Source organism: Carassius auratus, unplaced genomic scaffold, assembly GCF_003368295.1.
Source record: "Carassius auratus strain Wakin unplaced genomic scaffold, ASM336829v1 scaf_tig00215781, whole genome shotgun sequence".
NCBI classification, from domain to species: Eukaryota; Metazoa; Chordata; class Actinopteri; order Cypriniformes; family Cyprinidae; genus Carassius; species Carassius auratus.
In genome coordinates this window covers 659801-682877 of record NW_020528242.1, presented here as the reverse complement: position 1 = coordinate 682877, position 23077 = coordinate 659801, and the positions used below count along the sequence as shown (strand labels likewise).

At 37.4% G+C, this 23077-nt stretch overlaps 1 protein-coding gene and 1 pseudogene across 2 annotated transcripts in view; one reads left to right on the top strand and one right to left on the bottom strand.

The window, feature by feature from the left end:
* The first annotated feature begins 193 nt into the window (after window positions 1-193).
* LOC113095786 (reticulon-4-interacting protein 1 homolog, mitochondrial-like) lies at window positions 194-6299 on the top strand (annotated as a pseudogene).
* Window positions 6300-6351: 52 nt separating this feature from the next.
* The window catches only part of LOC113095785 (beta/gamma crystallin domain-containing protein 1), a 47259-nt gene continuing 30533 nt past the window's right edge, over window positions 6352-23077 (bottom strand). The window contains exons 4-22 of one of the 2 annotated variants that reach the window (XM_026261161.1): window positions 17689-21790; window positions 16844-16882; window positions 16526-16644; window positions 16259-16433; window positions 15982-16121; window positions 15206-15332; window positions 15082-15117; window positions 14132-14310; window positions 13807-13933; window positions 13454-13599; window positions 12677-12803; window positions 12519-12548; window positions 12074-12186; window positions 11818-11950; window positions 11041-11180; window positions 10767-10890; window positions 9935-10093; window positions 9457-9619; window positions 6352-7830 (exon numbers count right to left, since the gene is read on the bottom strand). In XM_026261161.1, the coding sequence (XP_026116946.1) occupies window positions 7742-7830; window positions 9457-9619; window positions 9935-10093; window positions 10767-10890; window positions 11041-11180; window positions 11818-11950; window positions 12074-12186; window positions 12519-12548; window positions 12677-12803; window positions 13454-13599; window positions 13807-13933; window positions 14132-14310; window positions 15082-15117; window positions 15206-15332; window positions 15982-16121; window positions 16259-16433; window positions 16526-16644; window positions 16844-16882; window positions 17689-21790 (6268 nt within the window). In that variant the 3' untranslated portion in view covers window positions 6352-7741. The remainder of the gene's footprint in view (window positions 7831-9456; window positions 9620-9934; window positions 10094-10766; window positions 10891-11040; window positions 11181-11817; window positions 11951-12073; window positions 12187-12518; window positions 12549-12676; window positions 12804-13453; window positions 13600-13806; window positions 13934-14131; window positions 14311-15081; window positions 15118-15205; window positions 15333-15981; window positions 16122-16258; window positions 16434-16525; window positions 16645-16843; window positions 16883-17688; window positions 21791-23077) is intronic. The other variant, XM_026261162.1, reaches the window with a different exon arrangement.

Sequence of the window (23077 nt, the reverse complement as noted above, 5' to 3'; positions counted from 1 at the left end):
CACAGCAATGGTGTCTATGTTTCAGTCTTGTGTTAGTGTAATTTTAAACCACGTGTCTAGATATTAGACTAAAATATCCATTATAGCCTGCTAAAAAAAACTTTAGGCTGATCTTACTGGTGTCCCAGCCTAAACACGCTGCAAACACTGCGGTGAACCTTTAGTTTTTGGTTAGCCAGACGCTGACATGGCACTTCCCGTTGACGTCCTGTCGTCTCTTCTTTCTGATTGGTTCAGTCAGTCGTGTGAAAGTTCACCGGTTTGTTTTGACTTTCGCAGGGCACGAGATGCGTTTTCGCTGAACCTGATGGTATAAAGCAGTTAGGTGTTTTATTTATAACCAATGACGGGTTTATGACACCGTGAGAGATTCTGAGGAGAAGAGCTTTGGAGTGTTTTAGATTGATCAATCATGTTTATGTGTAGAAGGTGGTTGGTGTGCTAGGTGAGGAGCTTCAGTTTCTCAGCCTCCCTCAGGAATGTAATGCCCGCATGGGTCATCGACAAATACGGGGAAAACGAGGTGTTGAGGTTCACCAAGAACGCTTCCGATCATCAATTATCCCAATGAAGTGACCGTGAAGGTGCACGCTGCGGGTTTAAATCCCCTCGACATCAGCATGAGAGGTAAAGTGACAGGCGTTCAGCCCACATCACTCATATCACTATGTTTATATCTTCCATTTCTCTTGAGTCAAAAATAATGAATGTATGAATCTTACATGGTAAAAAAAACCGTTTCCTACGACAGCGAGTGACATAAGGCCATATTCCATAAAAAAAGGTTGAACTGTCATGCAAACATAATTTGCCTTGTCATCATGAACTGACATTAGTGAAGCTTATTTATGTACTATTTCGATTTTTTTAATATTTTTAATTTTAGTTTAAGCGCCAGTATTATATATATATATATTATTTGTTATATTTTATATCTTTTTCGGTTTAATTTTTACATCTGTTGAGCAATATACAGTACAATATAATAACAGAACCAAGAGAACCATCAGAACCAAGTTTTCTTAAAGGTACTAAACCTCATCCTGAAGTCTTTCACAGGACATGTGCAAAGTATAGTTATTTGACAATTATTTTTATCAAATATTACATATCTTTACTACTGATCAAAATAAGTGGTCTTTACAAACCCTCCTTAAATATACAGAGTGAACCTACATTTGCACCAGTTTGCCTTTATGCAAAGTCATGTAAAAACAAATCACTTGATTGTGCTATTGTGTAAGAATCAAGAGTCACAAGGCATGTTGGGACCGGCCTTACCTGGTCTTTAATGCCATAAATGCTTACAAAAGAGCATGCATTTTTTTTTAATATACATTGAATATTTTAAAACATTTTTGGTAGGAGTTTATAGTATACTTGGGTCTTTCTTTGATCTTTCTTGTAGGTGGTTATGGAGCAGCTGCTATGGCCATGAAACGTGACCCACTGAACATGAAAGAGTCAGGCAGTGAGTTTCCTCTAATCCTGGCGCGTGATGTATCCGGAGAGATCATGGAATGTGGGCTAGATGTGAAGTACTTCAAAGAAGGAGATTAGGTGCCATATTCAGCTATTATTCCATATAACATTGTAACTACATATATATAACGGACACTAATAACCCTAGACCATAAGTCGTCAGTTATTGAGGCCAGTGTCTGCTTGTTCTCTCAGGTGTGGGCCGCTATCCCTCCGTGGAAGCAGGGCAGCCTGGCAGAGTTTGTGGTTCTCAGTGCCAATGAGGTAATATTCAGATGTTTTGTAGGACGAAACATTTAGCACATGGATCATTCACATATATAGATTAAGAGCACAATACAGCTGTTGTCCTTAACGCCGTTTCATTGCCTCTACGTCTAGATGTTTAATGTTCATGTCTGTGATTCAGGTGTCACATAAGCCCAAATCACTGAGGCATGCTGAAGCTGCATCCATCCCGTATGCGGCAGCAACAGCCTGGTCTGCCCTCGTCACTACTGGAGGCCTGAACAAAGACAACTCTTCTCAGAAATGGCAAGGACTGATTTGCAAGTATTTGAGTGATTGTCCCATGTTGTCTGTTGTTCCTGTTGAGTCGAGTATCAGTTCAGGTGTTTAGTTCATTCAGTTCAAGGGGTGATATCGCGTGGAATCAAGCTGAAAAAAACCTGAAGCATTTATTTTACAAATATGCTACGTTATGTAGCAGATTCTTCTTATTTAAAGACAATCATATCATTTTATGCAAGAAATTCTGCTTTTCTTGCTACATAGTGATGTACTCTACTCAGCAACACTTGAACACAACAAGGATGATTTTATATCAGTCTTACTTTATTTTTAGTGGTTAGGATGAATCATATGGATGATGTGGAGTTAATTAAGACTGACTGTAATAGAGCTATCCTTTCCTGATGCAGTGTTCTTATTCTGGGAGGATCAGGAGGAGTGGGAACCTTAGCTATACAGGTGATAATAATGATTGAAAAATAGTTTTTGCATTTTCCTTAAACATTTTACAAAAATGTTGGAGTCACACTTTTTCTATTTCATCTCCTCAATGAGTAATCAAACATAATCATCTGTATGTAATGCCTCTGTATAAGTGACCTTTTTTAATCTAGGTTACTGCTTCTCTACAGATGGTAAAGGCCTGGGGCGCCCATGTGACTGTAACATGTTCCCAGAATGCCGAGCGGCTGGTGAGAGATCTGGGTGCTGATGATGTTGTGGACTACACTGCTGGACCGGTTGAAAAACAACTACAGACATTACAGAAGTAAGTGTTCGAGCAGTTTGTGACTTTTTTTTTTTTTTTTTTTTTACTTGACATTGACTTTGAGTTTATTCCCCTTTCACTATCTCTCCTTCAGGTTTGATTTGATTTTAGATAATATTGGGGGTGAAAGTGAGAAATGGGCACTAGATTTTCTGAAGCCCTGGAATGGTGCTAAATATGTTACTCTAGTAAAACCAGTCCTGCACAACACAGACCGACTGGGCCTCGCAGGTGGAATGATGCAGTCTGGAGTCACCTTAGGATGCAAAGTGCTGAAGGTAGGGACTTTCCTTTTACGTGATGAGAAAGAATAAATGAGTTTCTTCTGCCACAGAGACTGGATCTCCCCTTATGTCTACGGCTTATCTGTTTATAACCACAACCTTGTGTGGGTCTATTAGCAGCATGCATGAATCACTTCAGTGATTCTGTTAATAATATCACCAAGCTGCAGGAAAAAGAAACCAAAGATAAACTGAAAGTAAATGAAGGACTTCCTCCCATCCTCAACTTGATTTTTACTGTCTGATTAGAAGCCAGACCCAAGAAGCAGTTGAAAATAGGGATGATACTGAGTTTATACAATACTTTTGAAAAGTTTGGGATTTGTATGATTTTTTTATGTTTTTGAAAGAAGTTGCTTATGCTAAGCAAGGCTGCATGTATTTGATCAAAAGGACATTAAGAACAGTAATACTTTGAAATATCATTACAATAAATGAACTTCACTTAAACTGAAGGATGCTCAGAATGAATAAATAATAAATAATTTTTCAAACTTGCATTTGCGTGTTGATTTTGTATTGTTTTTATTGTATTGATTATATTGTGTTCAGCGCTTGAAGAAGCTGCTTTTAAAGGCGCTTTATAAAAGAACGTTTATTATTGATCATTTTCTAAATATTAAAAAATATAATTAATTTTTGTGATGGCAAAGCTGATATTTCAGCAAATGCTCAAGAAACATTTCTTATTATTATCAATGTTGAAAAAAGTGCTTCCTAATAGTTTTGTGTAAACCGTGATTTTTTATTTATTTTTTTTTTATTTTTATGATGATTAGAAATTTCAGAAGAACAGCATTGGTTTAAAATCTAAATTTTCTCATTTGATCGATTGAATGCATTCCTGCTGAATAAAAGTATTGTTACATTTTTTTTTTACAGATCTTAAACTTACTGACCCTTTTTGTGCACTGTACTGTAAAGATTGTTTTTTTTTTCTTCTTCTTCTTCTTCTTTTTTTTTTTTTAATGTTCTTTGGTAGTTTGCCAGATCACTCTTCGTGGTTGGTTGTTTGATGTCTTAGCAGGAAACACACCACACCTTTTTTTCTGACATTAAAGCTGCACTCAATAGTGCACTATGCACCTACGTTAATCGCCATAGAAGGAAACATAGAGAAGTGGTTCCGGTTAGAATGTTCTTCCGCGGGATTCGTGCAGTTCTGTTTATTAACCACTAGAGCGCCAAAAGTTAGATAGTGCTGTTTTAAATCGACAAACTCTATTCATAGTAGCTAGTACAGTACAAACATTTTCATTTTGCACATGTATATATGATGTAAATGCTTAGCAAAATCATTAAAATCATTAAAACATTTTAATTAGATTATGAATTCCTGGTGCCATTTTAACATACTGACCCAGTAAATGGCTGAACATTTCATTATCACACTTTAATCAGATTGAATAAGGGTTTTTTTGCACTAAAAATCTTTTTATCTGCAGTTTGTTCACTTCACTGGTTTGCACAGATCTGCCATGTGCCCTGCGGTGCTTTATTTTTCTTTATTATGTCTTTTTTTACATTCCCTTATTGTGTAGTTGTATTTTATATTCTAGTGATTTAATGAGTGTATATACTGATCCTGAATGGGTGAAAGTAGTATGGAAAAAAAGGAAGAAGGGTCAGGAACCTAAACCTGATCTCCTGACATCGTTTCATTGTTTAGTTAGGGAAGTAGAAGTCTTTTGAGTACTAACTCTCTCTCTTTCTCAGCACCTTAGGAAAGGAGTGTACTATCGCTGGGGTTTCTTTGCTCCTAGCGGCCCTACGCTGGACGAGATCAGTGAGATGCTGGAAAGGTACAGAAGTCTGTGTGTGTCTGACATGTCTCTTCGATCTGTCATGATTTTCAGTTTTTGCAGTTTGGGTTGTTCACACGGACAGTGATTTACATAAGTCAATCTATTTTCCCCTGCAGAATCTCGCAGGAAGACAAATGTCTCATCAAAACAGAACGACATCTTATCTTTACCAGCAATACAAAATGTCTGTGATCACACTTCCACATTTACTTGAGCACAGAAACAAGACAGAACAGTCATTATGAACTCGTGTTATTACAGTGCATCAGCTTCATGGTGGGAAAAACAGTGTGAAGTGTAGCTAACCATATGATAAACATCAGGTGTTGCAGATAGCAGACGCACTGTATGCACAAGAAAAACATTTCACTGAAAGAGTAGTTCTGGAGCTGAGATTTCGGTGAATTTAATGTCACACATTATAGAAAAGAAAGAAACCATATGAAAAAGTTAAAGTACTATATTATTTGATTATTTCTGTTTCTATTGTTTGATGTTAAGCAGCATTTAAAGGAGCTTTTCCATAATGGTAAGTAGAAAAACAGAACATCACAGCAGTGCAGCTGGCAGGAAATGTGTCTCATCTCATTTCCTTTAAAGCAGTGTGCTTTTGTGCCTGCAAGTGCTGTGTTTGCTAACCAACTATGTTTATGTTTCCGCTCTTAACTTTAGGACCGTGGTTAATGAGTGTTTTAAGAAGATATACACGAGACTAAAATCTTCAATATTTTAGAACCGTGTTTGGCCAGACTTCTGGTTAACTCCTAACCACGTTGGAAGTCTAAAGTATTGATTTTGTTATTAATGCTTCAGATTGTAGACATTCAGATTCTAATTAATTGACATCTGATAAGGAATGAAATAAATCAGTTCAGCACATCATGTGTTTCCTGAAGACAACAGTACATTTACCACAAAGGTGACTTGACACCCTCTTTACAGGTACAAAGCAAATCCACTACTCCGAGCTTGGTTCTTGTGTGGGTCACATACCTGCAGTTTCTTGTTTACTAGCTCCGAGTTTTAACCACAACACCACACTACTACACCCACAGTATACACCCACTTGACACCCCCACCACTCGAGCACCACCTAATGTATCACAGGCGCACTTTAAAAATGTATATTCAGTGGATTTGGATGAGATTTAACGTGACACAGATGAGTCATCATCACGTTAAACTGCAGGCATTATTCAAGTCCTCTCAGGATGTTCAATTTCACTTCTTATATTTGTGTGTTTTTGTGTCATTGTAGGTCCGTCCCGTGGTGGAGGAAGTGTTCTCTTTTGCTCAGGTGCCTCAAGCCTTTCAGAAAGTAGAGCAGGGTCATGCCCGTGGCAAAACTGTAGTCTCCATCGAGGACCAAAAAGAGTAACTACAGCAACCAAAAATATACCTATGGTGGCACTTTTTTCAGTGTCTGATGAATTAAAAACATTTGTCTAATGGCTAGTGTCTTTATTTTGCATTATAAAATCAGTAGGCAAGCGCTGTTCATTATTTAAAACATATTACTATTTTACATATGATTCATATTCGTAAACAACTTGGAAAGAAAAGAAAAAAAAATCTAAATGTAACAGTATATTTTGGAAATATGGGCATGAACATACAAAAACGCTAAAACAGATTACTAAACAGGTCAGAAAATGTACACAAACATACACACAACAACCAAAATATCAGTATAAAAGAAAACGGAGAGACAGAAAAAGCTAAGAGCAGAACAACAGATCTTTCAAATGTATGTGAGTTTGTGAGCAGGAGTGAACTGATGCCAGAACTGCACAGCTAGGAGGAAATGTTTATAAAAAATTATAATATGTGCAATAGTGCTTTTTATACTTATTTTGCAGAATAATCTGACATACTAAAAAAAAAAAAAACCTTTGTACAGCGACTGTAAAATTGTACGAGTCAATGAGTTCCCATATTTTGCCTTCAGTTGAGTTTGAAAGGCAATAAATGCTGCCTGACATTCAGTGAGGTCTATAATATGTGTTTGTATTCTCATTCATCTGAACAGCTGCTCATTTGGTGCAGGAGCCCTTGGAAGTATGTCATTTAAAATGTACAGTTTTTGCTCATGGGCGCTTAGTTCTGTGGCGAGGTTGTTTTGAGCCATTAATGTGATTAACTACTCTAGAGCCACAAGAAATTAATGTCATGACTGCTGATTGGCTGATGGCACAATAAGATCCACAAGCCCTTTACTAGTGACCATCCGGAGATTTGACATGAAAGGCTGCAGAAAAGAAAACCTTTAGGAGCCCTTAAACTATTAAGGCAATAGTACAAGTAGTACGGTATATGACTGAAGTATCTACAACTTATATATTTCTTGCAAAAAATAATTTAGTCAAAATACACAGCTACTTATAAAACGAAGAAGGTGCTTTTTGCCCCTATAAAGTGTAATTAGGACAGGCAAGGGGTAAACTGGGACATACGGAATTAACCTTGACGCTTTACTGAGACAAAAGTTCACCTAAAGTGCAGCTCCATACAAATCGTTATGCTACTGCGCACTCTTTGGTAATACCAATGCATTGCAAGCAGGACAGTACTTTGTGTTTGTAGGTCAATGTAGAGCAATGACAAAACGAGAACTAACACACAAGATGATGAAACTGGCAGGTATCATTAGGGTCCTTGATGGAGTCGATGAACTTCAGTTGAACGTCTGAAGACAACTGTTATCTAGATTGATGATTTAAAAAGGTTTGGTCTCCCACGCATTCTCATCTCAAGATAAGAATCCCATCAGTGACAGAGACTCATCTGAGCCATTATGAGTTTTTTGATTTAGATAATCTTCTTAGTGCACAACATCTTCAGACATTTTAGGGTTTCTGCTGGATAGCAGGAGTTCTGTTCTGACTCCAGCACTAAAGGATTTCCACAGTCCATCTCTGACTGGGTTTCTGCTCATCGAAGGTGTTGAGAATCACCTGGGTTTTATCATACTGTTGGCCACCTGGATGAAAAATAGATTAAGAAATTCAAATCCTTCTCAAGATTTCAACAGGAAGTAACTTTAAACACACCTCTTTAGATTTAAATTACACTACCATTTAAAAGTTTGGTTTATAGAAACTAATACTTTCCTTCAGCAAGAATGCATTAGGTGACAGAATAGAGATTTATGTTACAAAAGATTGCAATTTCAAGTAAAAGCTGAACTTTCTATTAATCAAAAATGATTTTCTTGCAATAAATCGGCAAATTAAAAATGATTTCTGAAGGATCACATGACATTGAAGACTGGAGTAGCGGCAGCTGAAAATTCAGCTTTGCCATCACAGACATAAATTACATTTTAAAACAGATAAAAGTAGAAAATTGTTACTTTAATGGAAATAATATTTTATAATATTGTTTCACTGTATTTTCTGATCAAATAAATGTAGACAGCCAAGGTGTAATACATTAAGTGGGTACTAGGTGGCATCAAATGTGGGTTTCCACTGAAATGAGTGACATCACAGTGACGCTCAAGTTACACAGAAATTGAACCACAAACAGCCTCATTCTGAATTCAGACCAACAAAAGGAGCCAAACAGCAGTGAGCTTTCATCACAGAGATTATTGTCACAGTTCAAATTAATAATTTAATCTTATCTTACATGTTGTCCCTTATCCCCTGCTTTACATGTGAAAATAATTTTTCAAATGATTCCCTTTCAAAGTGTTTCAGACCATTGAATAGCGCTGGGTGATATATATATATAAAAATTATATCCTGATATTGTCAATTATTTAATATTTTCTATATATATCTAGATATGTTTGCATTTGCATTTAAATAATAAAAAAAACTATAGACCAAGTGATAACTTACTGCTTTTTATTAAATGAACACATGTATATGTAACTCAAGTAGTGCAAAACAAGTACAGAAAGTGCATTCTGTCAACTTTTTTAGTGCATGCAATTCCGATTTACACTGTGCAATTGGAGGAACTAATTCAACTTTTTTTTTTTTTTTTTAGTTTTTAACTAAGAACACAAGTCTGTCTGTCTACTGTCTCTGATTTAAAAGAAGCTCTATTGCATAAAACTATGTTCCCACTGACACTAAAAACCCTCTCAGATGGAGAGCTATTTGCTGAAGCACATAGGTATTTCTTTCTTTCGATTGAGTTTATACACTGCATTTATACAGCGAGCACAATCGCAAACAATACATTCGAGATCTCATGACAGAACACAGACCGGCTCAATGATGCTTTCATTTAAATCACGAAACTCCAGCTTGTTTATTTTTCAGTCTAGAATGTTTTTATTATTTAAATGCAAATGCAAACATCGAGATATATATAGAATATCATAAAAATTTGGACAATATCGAGATATACATTTGTTTTATATATCGCCCAGTTGCCAATAAAAATACCACACAGGTATGATGTGACGTCAGAAAGTGTCATCAGTAAGAGTTTATGAGCTCGTCAGTGGAGGGTGCAGTTTTATGAATGACAGACACACACACCAGATATGCATGTAAATGTTTATATACTGTTCCACTCCAACTATTTGGTTTAATTTCATGTCTTTTCTTTTCACTGTCTTTTCTTTTATTTAAGTGTATGAAGTACTGACCTTTGACCTCCAGCACAAGGTCGGGCTTGAGATTGTTGCGTATGATTCCGTCTCCTGTGATGCTCCAGAACTGATTGTCTTTGCCTAGTTCAGGTGAGATATTCAACCTGCCACCTGCCATCACCACACCTCCAGACGTCTCCACGCAACAGTCCTCGACCATCTGAAGGGAAAATGCGAGAGAGATCATGGTCAGGGTAAGCAGACAGCTACTTGTCTTTTGAAAATCAGCTTGCACAGGTAAACAAAAACAGTTTCCTTCCAACTTAGAAACTGTTTCTGAAGCAGAAAGGCTAGCTCATGCATTCATAACCTCTAGACTGGACTGTTATAACGCACTGCTAGGAGGTGGAGGAGCTGCTTTGCAACAATTTTTATTGTGAATACAAATAAACATGAATTGAATTAAACAGAATCAGAGTCAACATCACAGGTGCACTTGAGTACAGAATTGGATCTGCAAAAATGTCTTGAGTACCTTGCAGTGTAGTAGTCCATTCTCATACACCCATATCTGGTCTGGACCACCAGTTTCCTCCAGCACTTGCACCCGGAGCAGCTTTAAATCATCCAGTGGTCCAGTCAGAGACATCAAGTAGCCCGTTTCAGCACAACGCAGCCGGAAATAAGCACGTTTCTATTGAGAAAGACACAGAAGATACATGATCATTTTTAAATGTTTAAAACTAGCAATACTATTAATGATAGAAACTACTATTGAAAAACTTTAACTCTCTTAACAATGTATTATTATATCATCATGGATATTAACGGTCTCATTCTGGATTTACTGTGCAGATGCTGTGATGGTTTTGCCCTGCCCTTATATGTGCGGTTCCCAAATAATTAACTCTCACACCTACTGTATAAGCAAAACTAGACAAACCCCACTGGATCTGAACACACACACAGTAAAACACAAGTCATTTCACTTAGGACTTTCGCTTGATAACTAGGCATGTGGTGGCATTTAATGCAGAACCTGATTTTACCAAGTGAGACATGTTCATGGGACAACATCTTTGTTGTCCCTGGAACAACATTGTGATTAACCAATCAGATCTGAAGATCCAGTTTATAGATTTTGTGAAGTTTACACTTAAAATCACTGTTTGTTGCTCGTACATCAGTGTCATTCATCTATCATTTCCTCTGATTTTAGGGATTACTCGTGGTTAAGGTTAGGTTTGGGTGTAGGGATATGGTCAAGAATATATTTTTGGAGTAAAATGTTGTTCCAGGGTCAACAAAATATGTTGATCTAGGAACACATCTAACTCAGCAAAATCAGGACATGCGGCATTTAATACCTGTAATAACGGACGCAGAGAGCCAATCTGCTCCCAGCCTTGGAACTTCTGCCAATCACCGATCTCGCTGGGATGGAGCAGGACCTGACGACCATGGAAGTTGCTGTATTCATACAACACCCAGCTGATAATAACAAATAACACAGAGAAAAATCTATTCATTTACAATATTCTCACATCCAAATGAACCATAAAGGAGAACAATAACACTAAATTTGGTGTTCTACACTTACACCAAAATCTGAGCTTTGAATGTGCTTCAGAAACCACTCACATTCCTCCATTGACCAACAGAGAGTTGACCCGCCCATCAATGCCAGCCAGAGACAGATTCAAAACGCCATCGGTCAGAACCACTTTACGTCCTCTGAAGCCAGATTTACAGAAGAGTGTGATGGAGGGCATAGAGAACTCCTGAGCGGACAGAGAAACAGTGAACATGTGTTTATTACAAAATCCAATCATTTAATTATAGAAATCATAGGCTGTGCTTTGAATATGTTGCAGTGTTTTGTACCTTTTTGCCGGCAAAACACTGAAGATGTCAGAAATCTCTCTAGAATTATTTCCTGCCAACATTTTCACTTTTATTTTGCCTCACCACAATCGTGTCAATTATTTTTGGCAACATATTTTGTCAGGAAAAAACATAGCTATAATATAACTACGTGACAGACTACATGAACACACCCCAGTTGAAAGAAATGCTGAAATGTTTTTTTTTTTTAATAAAAAAATATATATATATATTTATTTTTTTCTATTTTTTCTATGTATTTTTTTTTTGATTTTCAGCATTGTCATTCTTGGTTTTACAAAAAATTATCATCCTGTTAAGCCAGATGAATAGTATGTTCAATGCTCTAGTTGTTTAAGTTAACAAGGCTTAAAAATACACCTACATGATTAATGAAAGTAATATGTAGTGCCAAGACAGCACTCATCTGATAGGGCTCAAGAAGAGGGTTCACCCTCAGAGCCTCATTTTCAGTCGGACCAAATGAAATATTCTGAATAGCCTAGGGATCTTTTTCTTCTCTTCAGTACTCACATGTCCTACAGTGTGGACAGAGCTGATTTTGCAGTCGGAGTTGAGTAGGCCCAGAGACTCGGGATTGGGGTATTCTCCTTCTTCCAGTACATACATGTTGTCAGTGAACTGTGGGCCATCGAACACCACCCAGCTTCAAGCAGAGACATACACAATGAGATGCTGATTATTTTGAAACACTCAAATCTTGCTGATCATTCTGAGCAAAGTTTTATTCACATTTAATGTAATTCTGGTTGAAGGCAAAATTGCTCACCTCCCAGCCAAAACCTTGCAGGACATGGGGTAGAAGCCCTCCGGCAGGAACGCCATGTTTTCATCTAAAGCATGCATTGCTCCCTTGAACCCTGGTTCAGCAAACAACTGCACCTGAGAACCAACAAGAGTCAGTGTTTCATTAATGTATCACATGAATGAAGCTTTAATTAAAGGTGCTTCCTGATATAAAATCACTTTGATAATATGCAGAAGAAAAACTGGAATAACTAGATCTTCACTTCAGTTGAAACCACCAATTCCTGAATGCCTGTCATTCACAAAGCTGTACACATCCTGCCTATCATCTTCATGTCCCTAATCTAAGAGTCCTACATAGGACTGTAGTACTCTTAGCTCGTAGCTTTAAATCCATTGCACAGATTTCTCTTTTTAATCAGACTCCAGTTGGGACCATATCATTTGGGCATGTCCTTTAAACTCACCTTATATCTGGACAGTCCTTCAGCCTGTTCCTGAGGCAGAAAAAAAGAGATTATAAGATATGGCAATTCAAACACAATCAAGGTTTTATTGAGTAACAAATAAAATTGAAAAAAATTTCATTGCAAAAATAGGGCAGATATTGTAGACAAATGATTACCAGAACCACAGGCTGAATTGACAAGATCTTGCAGTTGTGTGCTCCCCAGTCCTCTGGACTCCCGTAGAGACCCTTCTCTAAAATGTACAGCTCACCCAAAAAGTGTGCCTTTTCAAACGCTATCCACCTTTTCAGTCAGACATTAAACAGTTAGTCCTTTTAACGCACACACATTTATATAGATATATTCATATACATTCATATACACATACTGTATAGCGCAAATAGTAGAACATAGTGCTACAGTAGCAATGCCAAGATCATGGGGTCAATCCCTAGGGACAGCAAGAACTAACAAAATGTGTGCCTTGAATGCAAAGTCACTTTGAATAAAACCATCTGCAAAATGCATAAATGTAAATGCAAATTTTAAAATGTAATTTATACGGGTGATGGCAAAGCTGAATTTTTATGCATCCTTGCTGAATAAAAGTACTGACTTCCTTAAAAATATGTATATGTTGGTTAGTTTGGTTCATGACTCTGTATTGAGGACTTCCTTTTAATCCTTATGAACAAAATGAATGGAAATATTTTGAGAACTAAGAATACTTATAATATGGGTGGTGACTTCTGCACACTTAAATAATGAGTTAAATAATGACAGAATTATCATTTTTGAGTGAACTACTTCTGATTTTAACTCTGTAAGCAGCTGCCCACAAGGGATATAAACATTTCACTGACAGATTTACGGTGTACCAAGGTTGAAGGTTATGAAAGAAAGGAAGAAAAAGAGAGAATGGTGCCTGGAGGAGTTTACATGCAGACACTCACACGCCAGAGAGGACTTCCACCGACTGTGTCTTTATGCCAAAGCCAGTGGCTTCCATGCTAATAACAGGTTCCAGCAGGTCCACATTCATCCCTCTCTCGCTGAAATCCCGCTCACTGAACATTCTCACATGAGGAGTCATGAATTCCTACAGAAGAACACCAAACCATGAAACGACTTGCAACTTTATTATTCCAAGAAAACAGCAGTGTACATCAGAAAAACACAAAGTTTATGAATGTTTTTCATTTCAAGTCTTCCCAGCATAACTTGCTGTGAGGAGGTTATGCTGTAAATTGTTTATTTAATAATAATCTTGAACTGTTTTATTCAGAAATGGTCTCCGTGTACATACTGCTAATATAGGACGTATAGACAGGAGTCTGTCTTCTAGTCCACCCCAGTCAGTGAAGTCTGCATACTCTCCTTCCTCCAGAAGATACTGGCGACCCTCGAAGTCTGGTGCAGAATATCCTACCCAGCTATATATGAACAGAACAATGACATGAATAACTGCTGGACCCAGCTATAGGCAATAAACCATCAAGAAATAGAGGTATGTATAGATCTACAGTTATTAAGTGACATGTTAAAGGTCTGGATGCCTTTGCAGACTTTGAGACCAAACCAAAAAACCAAAATCCTACCATGTCAGCCGTCCTGTCAAAATATGTACTCACAGGCCGCTCAGGATCTTCAGTGAGCCGACAGAACTCAGCCTCTTTCTCCTGATGCTGTCAGGACTCTCAGTTTCATCTTCTTCATCCTTCTTCTCTTCCTCTCCTTCATCAAATTTGTAAATATCCCGTTCGATCTCTAAGCACTCCCCTTCGAACATTGGTTTTTCAAAGAGTACCGCCTGATTTCACATAGAGAAAAAATACACTTTACAGCTTCCTGACTATTTAGAATAACTTCCTGTCAACTACATTCACACATATTTTTTGAGACACACTAAAACTTCATTCAAATCTAAAATGGGAATCAATACTGAAAGCAACAGAGGTCACAAGAAATTCATTTTCTGCACTGCATCATTATTATTATTAAAGTTTGTACATTTCAATTATTATTAAATAAACAACTTCCATGAAAAAGATGCTTTATTTCATACGGCAAAATTCATGACATGTTCAGTGTTTGACTGCATTATGTGTGCGTACACTTGTGGGATTCTGAATTCTTCCCCCAGTGTCGGTGAGCCTCAGAAAAGAGCCGACTCAAGTCCTGTATACTGCACTCAAAGCCCAGCAGGACATGAGTTCAGGAAGAATGCCAGGAACTAAACTAAGCCAACAAACTAAGCTGACTTCCCTGGTCTGTTATAACCATTTGACTGTTTCATATAAGGGATATTTAATTGTAATTAAAGCATTATCGGTCATATGCCTCTGCTGTAAGAATCATGAACTGAAAAAGTTCTGACTGTATTTATCTTTAGTTTCAAAGTCAGACACAATGCTGGCTCAGGGATAAAAAGAACAAACAGTGGCACGGACAAACCCCGCCTCTGGGCAAGCTCAATCTGGTCCAGACTACCTGCACCAACAGGTACTTGTAATTCCAGGCTGTACAGAATGTCTTTCACCAAATAAATGTGTAAAATTAGTCTTTAAATTGTAAAGCGCACCTTAATTTCATTGGGATTTTCCACTTTTATTGCACCCTGTAAAAAGAAAGAGGAACAGAAAGATGGAAGTTAAAAGATGGAATGAGATGAAATGAGTGTGTGAAAGTGAGTGGTATGAAATTACCATTTTCAAGGGCCGCAGTGATCCTACAAAGGGCATGGGAAAGCCCCAGTCCTGAGGGCAGGTATATACTCCTTCCTCCAAAACAGCTAAAAGACCCTGGAAACCTGGGTCACTATAGACCAGCCATCTACAAACACACAACTACAGTAAGAATAGATCTAAAAGGATTTTAGAACCTGGTAAAAGATAACCTTCATTTTGTAATTTATTGCTTCATGAAGTTTTGGCAAAGAACAAACATGCCAAGGCAGAAAAAATATTTTGGAAATGTCATCTTCATCCAACATGCAACAACAAGAAAACAACATTCCAACTGAAACGCAGTCTCGTTCCCTCTCAGAACCTCTTAACACAAACTCAAAACTTTCCACTTGATCATGCATTGAGGACAAACATGAGGCTCATGTCCTTCATATCGCATTTTAGCTCCTAGATATCTAAGTTTTGCTCCCATGCACTACTGATCATAAGTTTGGGATCAGTAAGATTTTTTGTCCAAAAGTGACATTTATAACATTTCAATTTCAAGGAAAAAAAATTAAATAAAAATAATAATAATAATAATTATAATTATAATGATATAATATGATAATAATAAGAAAAGTTTCTTAAATTTTCATACAATTATTTCTCAAGGATCCTATATATATATATATATATATATATATATATATATATATATATATATATATATATATATAATTGTGTATATTTATTTATTTCATCACTGGGGTAAAACATCATCATAAAGGTGCAAACATCAGAAGTTCACTTACACTCCACTGTCAACCTTAATGGACCCAGTATTCTGAGGAATACCAAATGAACAGGTATCTATGGTGTCATCGCAGAATGAAGACATTCGACCCCTCCCATTCAGCTCTGTGAACAGGTCAATTTTTGGTGTGGTGTAGTCCTGAGAGGAAAATACTAGAGCAAGTTATCAAAGATCAAAGCATGCATGCTAGTGTTTTTTTGTTTGTTTAATTTGATTGATTGATCAGAGGACTGAGGTCAAACACTGAAGTATATGACTCATGATTTTTGACTCACCCTTACTGCAAGCCTAATAGAGCCAATAACCATGGGTGTGGCTGGGAGCAGCTGGTCGTTTGGCTGTATTTCCCCACTGGGCTCTGTCTCCGCCCACTCATTTGCTATCTCTGATGGCCCCTCCTCCAGTGCAATGGACCGGCCCTGGAAGCCTGGCTTTTCATACAGCAGCCAGCTAACAGGACAAACATTAACATTAGCTACCTTGCACTTTAAAATATCACAGGATTAGTCACATTCTAAGTGGAAGTAAGTGACTGTCCTTACCATCCTCTAATGACCCTTATGGAGATGAGTGGACAGAGGTTTAGGGAGGTGGCATCTTCTATGTCTCTGAACACCTCATATGTCTCTCCTTCAAAATTAGGTTGTTGGTATATCACAATCTGCAAGCAATGATATTGAAACATTCTCCATAAATGTGTTCAACTGTTTTTCCTTTCTTATTTCAAGCACTGTAAAAGTGGATAATGAACTGGAAAATAACAATTAACTATCTGCACTAAAATGTATACAAAATAAATGTATGGTAAATTATTATTATGTTCAACTCTGTACAGAATGGTATCCTCAGTTTTGCAATACCTTTCCAGGGCGTCTATGGAAGCCTCGTACACCAGATGTCTAGAAATCAAAAAACATTAGTTAATACTCAAATACTATTTTCATTATAAACTTTTTGACATGAACATTGATTACATTTTCAAAAACTACTTTGCGAGACTGACTGGATATTTGGTTTAAATACAACACAGCTCACTATGGTACTGAGATCAGTGGTACCTATAAAAACAAACTGAAGCCTAGAGGGCTTAACATTCCTCTTGTGTCTTAAAGAAAAGACTGACAAAATTTCCACTGATAATGATTGAACCTGGCAGGTACAGACAACCTAAGCAGTTTCAAAAGTGAAGCAAGACTATAAATTATATAAATTATAAATAAAGGCTTTTGTACACATTAAGCACTAGTGTATGAAGCGCATGCTGTACTAACATAATACAATTACTGTATAAATAATGTTTGTGTAAAATGTGTAAAAGGTATTATGAAATGTAGTTACAATATTGGTGTCAAAATTTAGCCAAAAACATACTTAAGTGAAAGGTGTAACTGAAGTACTCAAAAGTACAAAAACATCTTTAAAGACTGTACTTTGGTGGCTCATGAGATTTCCCTCGACAAGAATGACTACATTTGATTAACCAAATGACTAGAGTAGTGTAGAATTACATTTAATACTGAAAAGGATTTTTTAAATAAATGTGAAGTTTACAATTCACTGGAATGTAATCTGATCTAATCTAAGTAAGAGAGAAAATTTTAATTAGATGATTCATTTTATGTTAACAAAATAATTTGGGGGCTTAATTCTTATGCATTGGAGATTTTTTAAAACAATGGACATTTGGTATTAACATCTTCCTTACCTCTGTGTATGTTGGTGAGAGAGTGCTGGGTGTGGGCAGTGGAATCTGCTGAGTGCTGTTGGATGGGGATGTTACTACCGATATGCCTTGCAGTCCCATGCTTGAATTAAATTGGTTGGAAGTGAGATTCAAATCCAATGAAGGGACAGAGCCAGTGTCAGCCCTTTGCTGGCTCATGGTGTTAGCTTCTTTGCCTTTATTCATTATTTTTTCCAAAAAGTCAGGCAGCTTGACTTCTGAGAAAGTTGGAAGAGGTGGAGGTGTGTTTGGGCTCTTAACTGAATCAACAGGTCCTGCCTTTACATTGCCACAATCTGGCAAATCAGCAAGCCCCTCTTTTGCAGTGGTGATAGCATGGGACAGCGATATGTCTCTCCGATCTCCTAAGGTTGGCACCACCCCTGTTGGCTCAGTTCTGGCTCTGTTTGCGGAGTTCACAAGGTTTGAGATTATTGACATTTTTTCCAACCTTGAGGGCATTTTTCCTGAGCCTTCAGTGTTCTGATTTTCTCCATCATTTTTCTCCTCAGTGACTGTGACCTTTTTGGCTTTGTCTTGTTCCCGTCTAGACGAGAGACCTTTATAAAGAAGGCTTTCCTCACAATGTTTGGACTGTGGGTTGGTTTTTGCCTTTTCATTTTTCTTCTTGATCATCATGGCTGGAGAGGGATCTTTAGGTCCTGCAGTTTTTTTTGTCCCAAACTGGAACTGTTCTGGGTCAAATATCTTCTCAAGGTGATCTTCTTTAATGGCAGGCATGGCAAAAGGAGGTGATGGCATCTTGTTCTGCCCATGTTTTCTTGGTGGTAAAGAGAAAGGGGAACAGTTCTCCTTGATGTTACGTATGAAATCATCAAAGTCACTAGAAGTGTCATGCTGTTTGTCATCACTTGCAGAACAATCCAAACGTCTCTCTGTTTTCTTCTTCTCAAAACTTTGGTCCACGTCTAACCAACTAGATGGTGCCTTGCTATTTTGTGAGAAGCCTTTGGGCTCCAAAGGAAGATTCTGAGAAGTAAACTGGTGAATATTTTGGTCAGTTGGTGGTTTCAGCTTTTGTAAGTTATTAGCTGGTATTTTATCGTTAGGCTTCATAAGATTCTTGACTTTCAGTTTGGACTCTGTATTTTTAACTTGGATTTCACTCTTTCTGTCCACTTTGGAAGTCAGTTTATCTGTTATTTTAACTGAGGTTAGTTGCTGATCTGAAGTCTGATCATCTTTTCGAATGGGTTTAAAAGCAGCCTCTGGAGCCGTGATCACTGCTAATGGTGTCTCATCAACTTGCTTTAATTTATTTAATTCATTCTGTTTGACACACTCTGGGATTGTTTTACACAAGTCTCCAGACTCAACCGGTTGCTTCTCTAATACTTTGCATTTCCCACTTCCTTCTTCACTTGTAACCTTTTCATCTAGTTGTGGAATAGTATTTGGTTGTTTTAAATCTGAATGAACAATATTTTCCACACTTTGCTCTTTAGTCTCAGTCTTTTGGGTTGTCTTAGACGAGTTCTCTGAAATGACCTGAATAATTTGTTCCCTATAAGACTTCTCTGTACCTTTAAAGCTCAGATCAGCTTTCTTCTCAAATCCAGCACTGGACTTCGGTTTGACAACATCTGGCTGCTCATTAGATGCCAGCTGCACGTGTGACTCTGTTGAAACTGGTATATCAGACTCTAGTTGTTGTTTTTCTGAGTGTGAATCATTCTTTTGTGAAAGCAACAGTTTTCCTTTGGTTTCAGAAGCCCCAGATTTTTCACTCTTTATTTCAAAAGTGGCTTTTGATGGTTTGGATTTATTGGCTATTTTGGAAATGTCATCTAACTTAGAAAGGGCACATGTCTCTTTCTCGAATTCAAGATCCTTATCTGGGTGATCATCTGACTGCTTATCTGGCATAATCTGGACATGTGACTCTGATGAATCTGGTATATTTGATTCAGTCGGTGGTATTGTGGACTGCAAATTTTTGTTTTCTGAAAGCGACACATCCAGTTTGACTGTGTTTTCAACAGCACCAGATTTTTCACCCTTTGTTTCAGAAGTGGCTTTTAGTTGTTTGCCAATACCTTGAGTGCTAAGATCACTGGTTGTGTTATGGTCTGTCACATGTATTGAGGAAATTTCATTTTCCTTGGAAAGGTCACATTTCTCTTTCTTGAACTCAGTAAGTGGCTTTTCTGTGACTGATTGCTTATTTGGTATATCCTGGACATTTAGGTTTGATGAATCTGGAAGATCTGACTCTGTCTGCTTTTCTGAGTGTGAATCGGTCTTCTCTGAAGACAAATCCAGTGTGACTTTGGTTTTAGAAGATACAGATTTCTCACCATTTGTTTCAGAAAAGGCATTTGATTGTTTAGCCGTCTTAGATTTTGTGGAAATTTCATCTGTCTTAGAAATATCTGGCAGTTTACCTGACGCAACTTGCACATTTGGGTCTTTAGAAATTGATAGATTTGATTCTGTCTTTCGATTGGTTTGTAAATCATTGTCTTCTGAAAGTGACACAACTGGTGTGACTTTGGTCTCAGCAACATCACAGTTTTCACTTTCAGAAATGGCTTCTGATTGTGTAAAAATATGTTCTACTTTGTCAGATTTCAAAGCAGCTGTGGTTGTGACAGACAAATTTGTCATTTTCTTGCCTTTGTCCATTTTTGAATCTGAAGCTGCTGTTAGGTCCGCCTTCCTAAAATCTTTCTTGGGTTTGAGTTTTTTGGGACTTTTGAGACATGGATTTGCTGACTGTAAATCATCATGCACCTCCTTAATATGGCTTTCCAATTTGAGCTCTGGTGAAACCCTGGCCACAGCATTCCCAGTGGCTTGATCACATTTGGAAGATTTGCCATCAGTAGCAGGACCGTTAACCAGTGATGACTCATTTCTCTCTGGCTTGGTAAGTGGCAGTGAGGCTGGTTCATGTGACTCACTCTCTCCGTGGGCAACTTCTCCATCTGAGGACTGTTTTTGAGGGCTCAGTGGTGTCATTTGAGGCAGCTTCCTTCCTGTTGGTGACACATCAGTCATGAATTTTTTTGGACTCTTTGGCCCACTCGGCTGGGTTTCATTCGCTGGCTTCTCCTTTTCAATGTTCTGCTCTTTTCGGTCCGTGCCAAGTGCTGAGGAAGAAGGTTTTTCCTCGGTTTTGTTGCCAATGTCACCTGATTTGACTTTACTTTTTGTATAAGAAAAACTACTCTTTGATGTTGGACTTCTCTCAGTTGCAACTTTCGGTTGTGTTTTTGACTTTTGGATATCTTGAATTGCTTTGAATTCAGTGTTATGTTTTGTTGAACTAGAGTTCTCCACTGAAGTTGGGGAAGATGGGGATTTATCAGCAGAAAGGGAATGTTTTAGACTTCTTTCTCTTTTAGGCTTTGAAAGATCGACCTGTTCTTTATTGGGCTGAGAAGTTTTTGTCATTTGGGAGGCATCATAAGTCGGTGACATTTTCCGCTCTGGGCTTATTGATGCTGCCTCATTCTGACGTTTGGTGGACATCTGTCTTTCAGCTTCTGAAGAAACACTATACACTGTAACAACCTCCAGTACTTTCTTTGGTTTTGTTTGAATCTCTGGTACCTTTTTCTTGGGAATTGCAGTCTTGATGTCATTTGGTTTGTTAAGTGTAATGGATTTGTCCTTTTCTGTCTGAGATTTAATCTCTTTTTGATCTGTCTGCTTCTGTGAAATCCTCCGTACTGGAGGCACATCCACCTTTGATTCCTCATCTAGACTTTTAACGCGAGACATTACAGCTTTTGTTTTAGGGGCAAGTTGTGGTGAAGGGGTCTTTTCTTTAATTGCCACATTTGGTCCACTGGTGGCTCTGTCCATACGTTTGGATGGCACAGATGAGTTTTGATCACTGGTCATCTTAGTATTCAATGGTACTTTATTAATAGGCATTTCTGGTAAATAAAATTCCTTCCCAAGGTCTGTAGCATCTCTGTTTTCCGTTGAAGGTTCAAAGGAGCAGTCTACATCCTCATCAAGAGGCTGCTCTTGGACAAAAACAGCATTATCTTCTACTGACTCATTCGTCTGTCGTTTAGACTGCTTGACATTCACACTTTTGGGGTTTGGTAATCTATGGAAAGACATAAAAGCATGATGAACGAGATAATCAAATCAAATCATATTACATTGAGACAGCACTTTTACAACATTATGTAACACTCATTTATTTCCACAAAAATATATTAAATATTATATTTATAAAATAAAAATATTACGGTAAATATTAAAAAGCACAATAAAGTTTTCAACACTATTGAAATGTTTACTGAACACCAAATTAGACTATTAGAATGATTTCTGAAGGATCATATGACACTGAAGCCTGGATGGCAACGTACACTCAGCGGTTAGTGAATCACAAACTTATTTTGAAAAGACATTAGTACAAATCCCCCAAAAAATCCCACCTACATGTGAAAATATTAAAATCATTATATTATATTTAATATATATAATCTGCAGTAAACATATACATACAAGGAACACATTCTTGAAATATATTTGATTTAGTTAACAGATAAACAAGGGGGGGGGGGCACGTAACATAGCCTATATATGCTGAGTTTCAGTCCATTATTGTGACAAGCTTAATTTGTGCACAGAAAGAAACCCAAATGGCAAAAAGTGACATCCTATTTGTTTTCTTTATTTTTGTTTTGTTTTTTTGAGTGTACACATATACAAAAGCAGACTTTATACAGTGATGCATTATTAATAAGACATTAAGTGTTTAAAGTTGATTCAGCTGGTGTAAGGAAACATGAATATACAGCCTGTATATCGTCTGCGATTATGAAAGCGATTTTGCATAGTTTGTTAAGTGTACTTTTAATAACTCTTCCTAATAATTGTAATCATCTCTCTCTCTCTGTCCGTATGTATAGTCAAGCCAGATTGAGTTAGCAGAGGAGGAGAGCACCTTTGATCACCAGTGAGTACACTGGTACATGGCACTTAGTTCTTTTGGGAATGGAACAGTAGAAATGCATATCTACAGGGGCCGCAAGGATGGAGTACTGCTAGGTTATGTCCGACTGATTGTGGGGGGCAGGTGTGAGCAAAAATGCCAGGGCCCTGTTTTTTTCCCAGTCCAGCCCTGTATAGGTGCTGGACATATAATTAGAATATCATCCAAAAATTGATTTATTTCACTAATTCCATTCAAAAAGTGAAACTTGTTTATTATATTCATTCATTACACACATACTGATATATTTCAAATGTTTATTTCTTTTAATTTTGATGATTATAACTGACAACTAAGGAAATTCCCAAATTCACTCAGAAAATTTGAATATTACTTAAGACTAATACAATGAAATACAATTTTTATTACAAATCTTGGCCGACTGAAAAT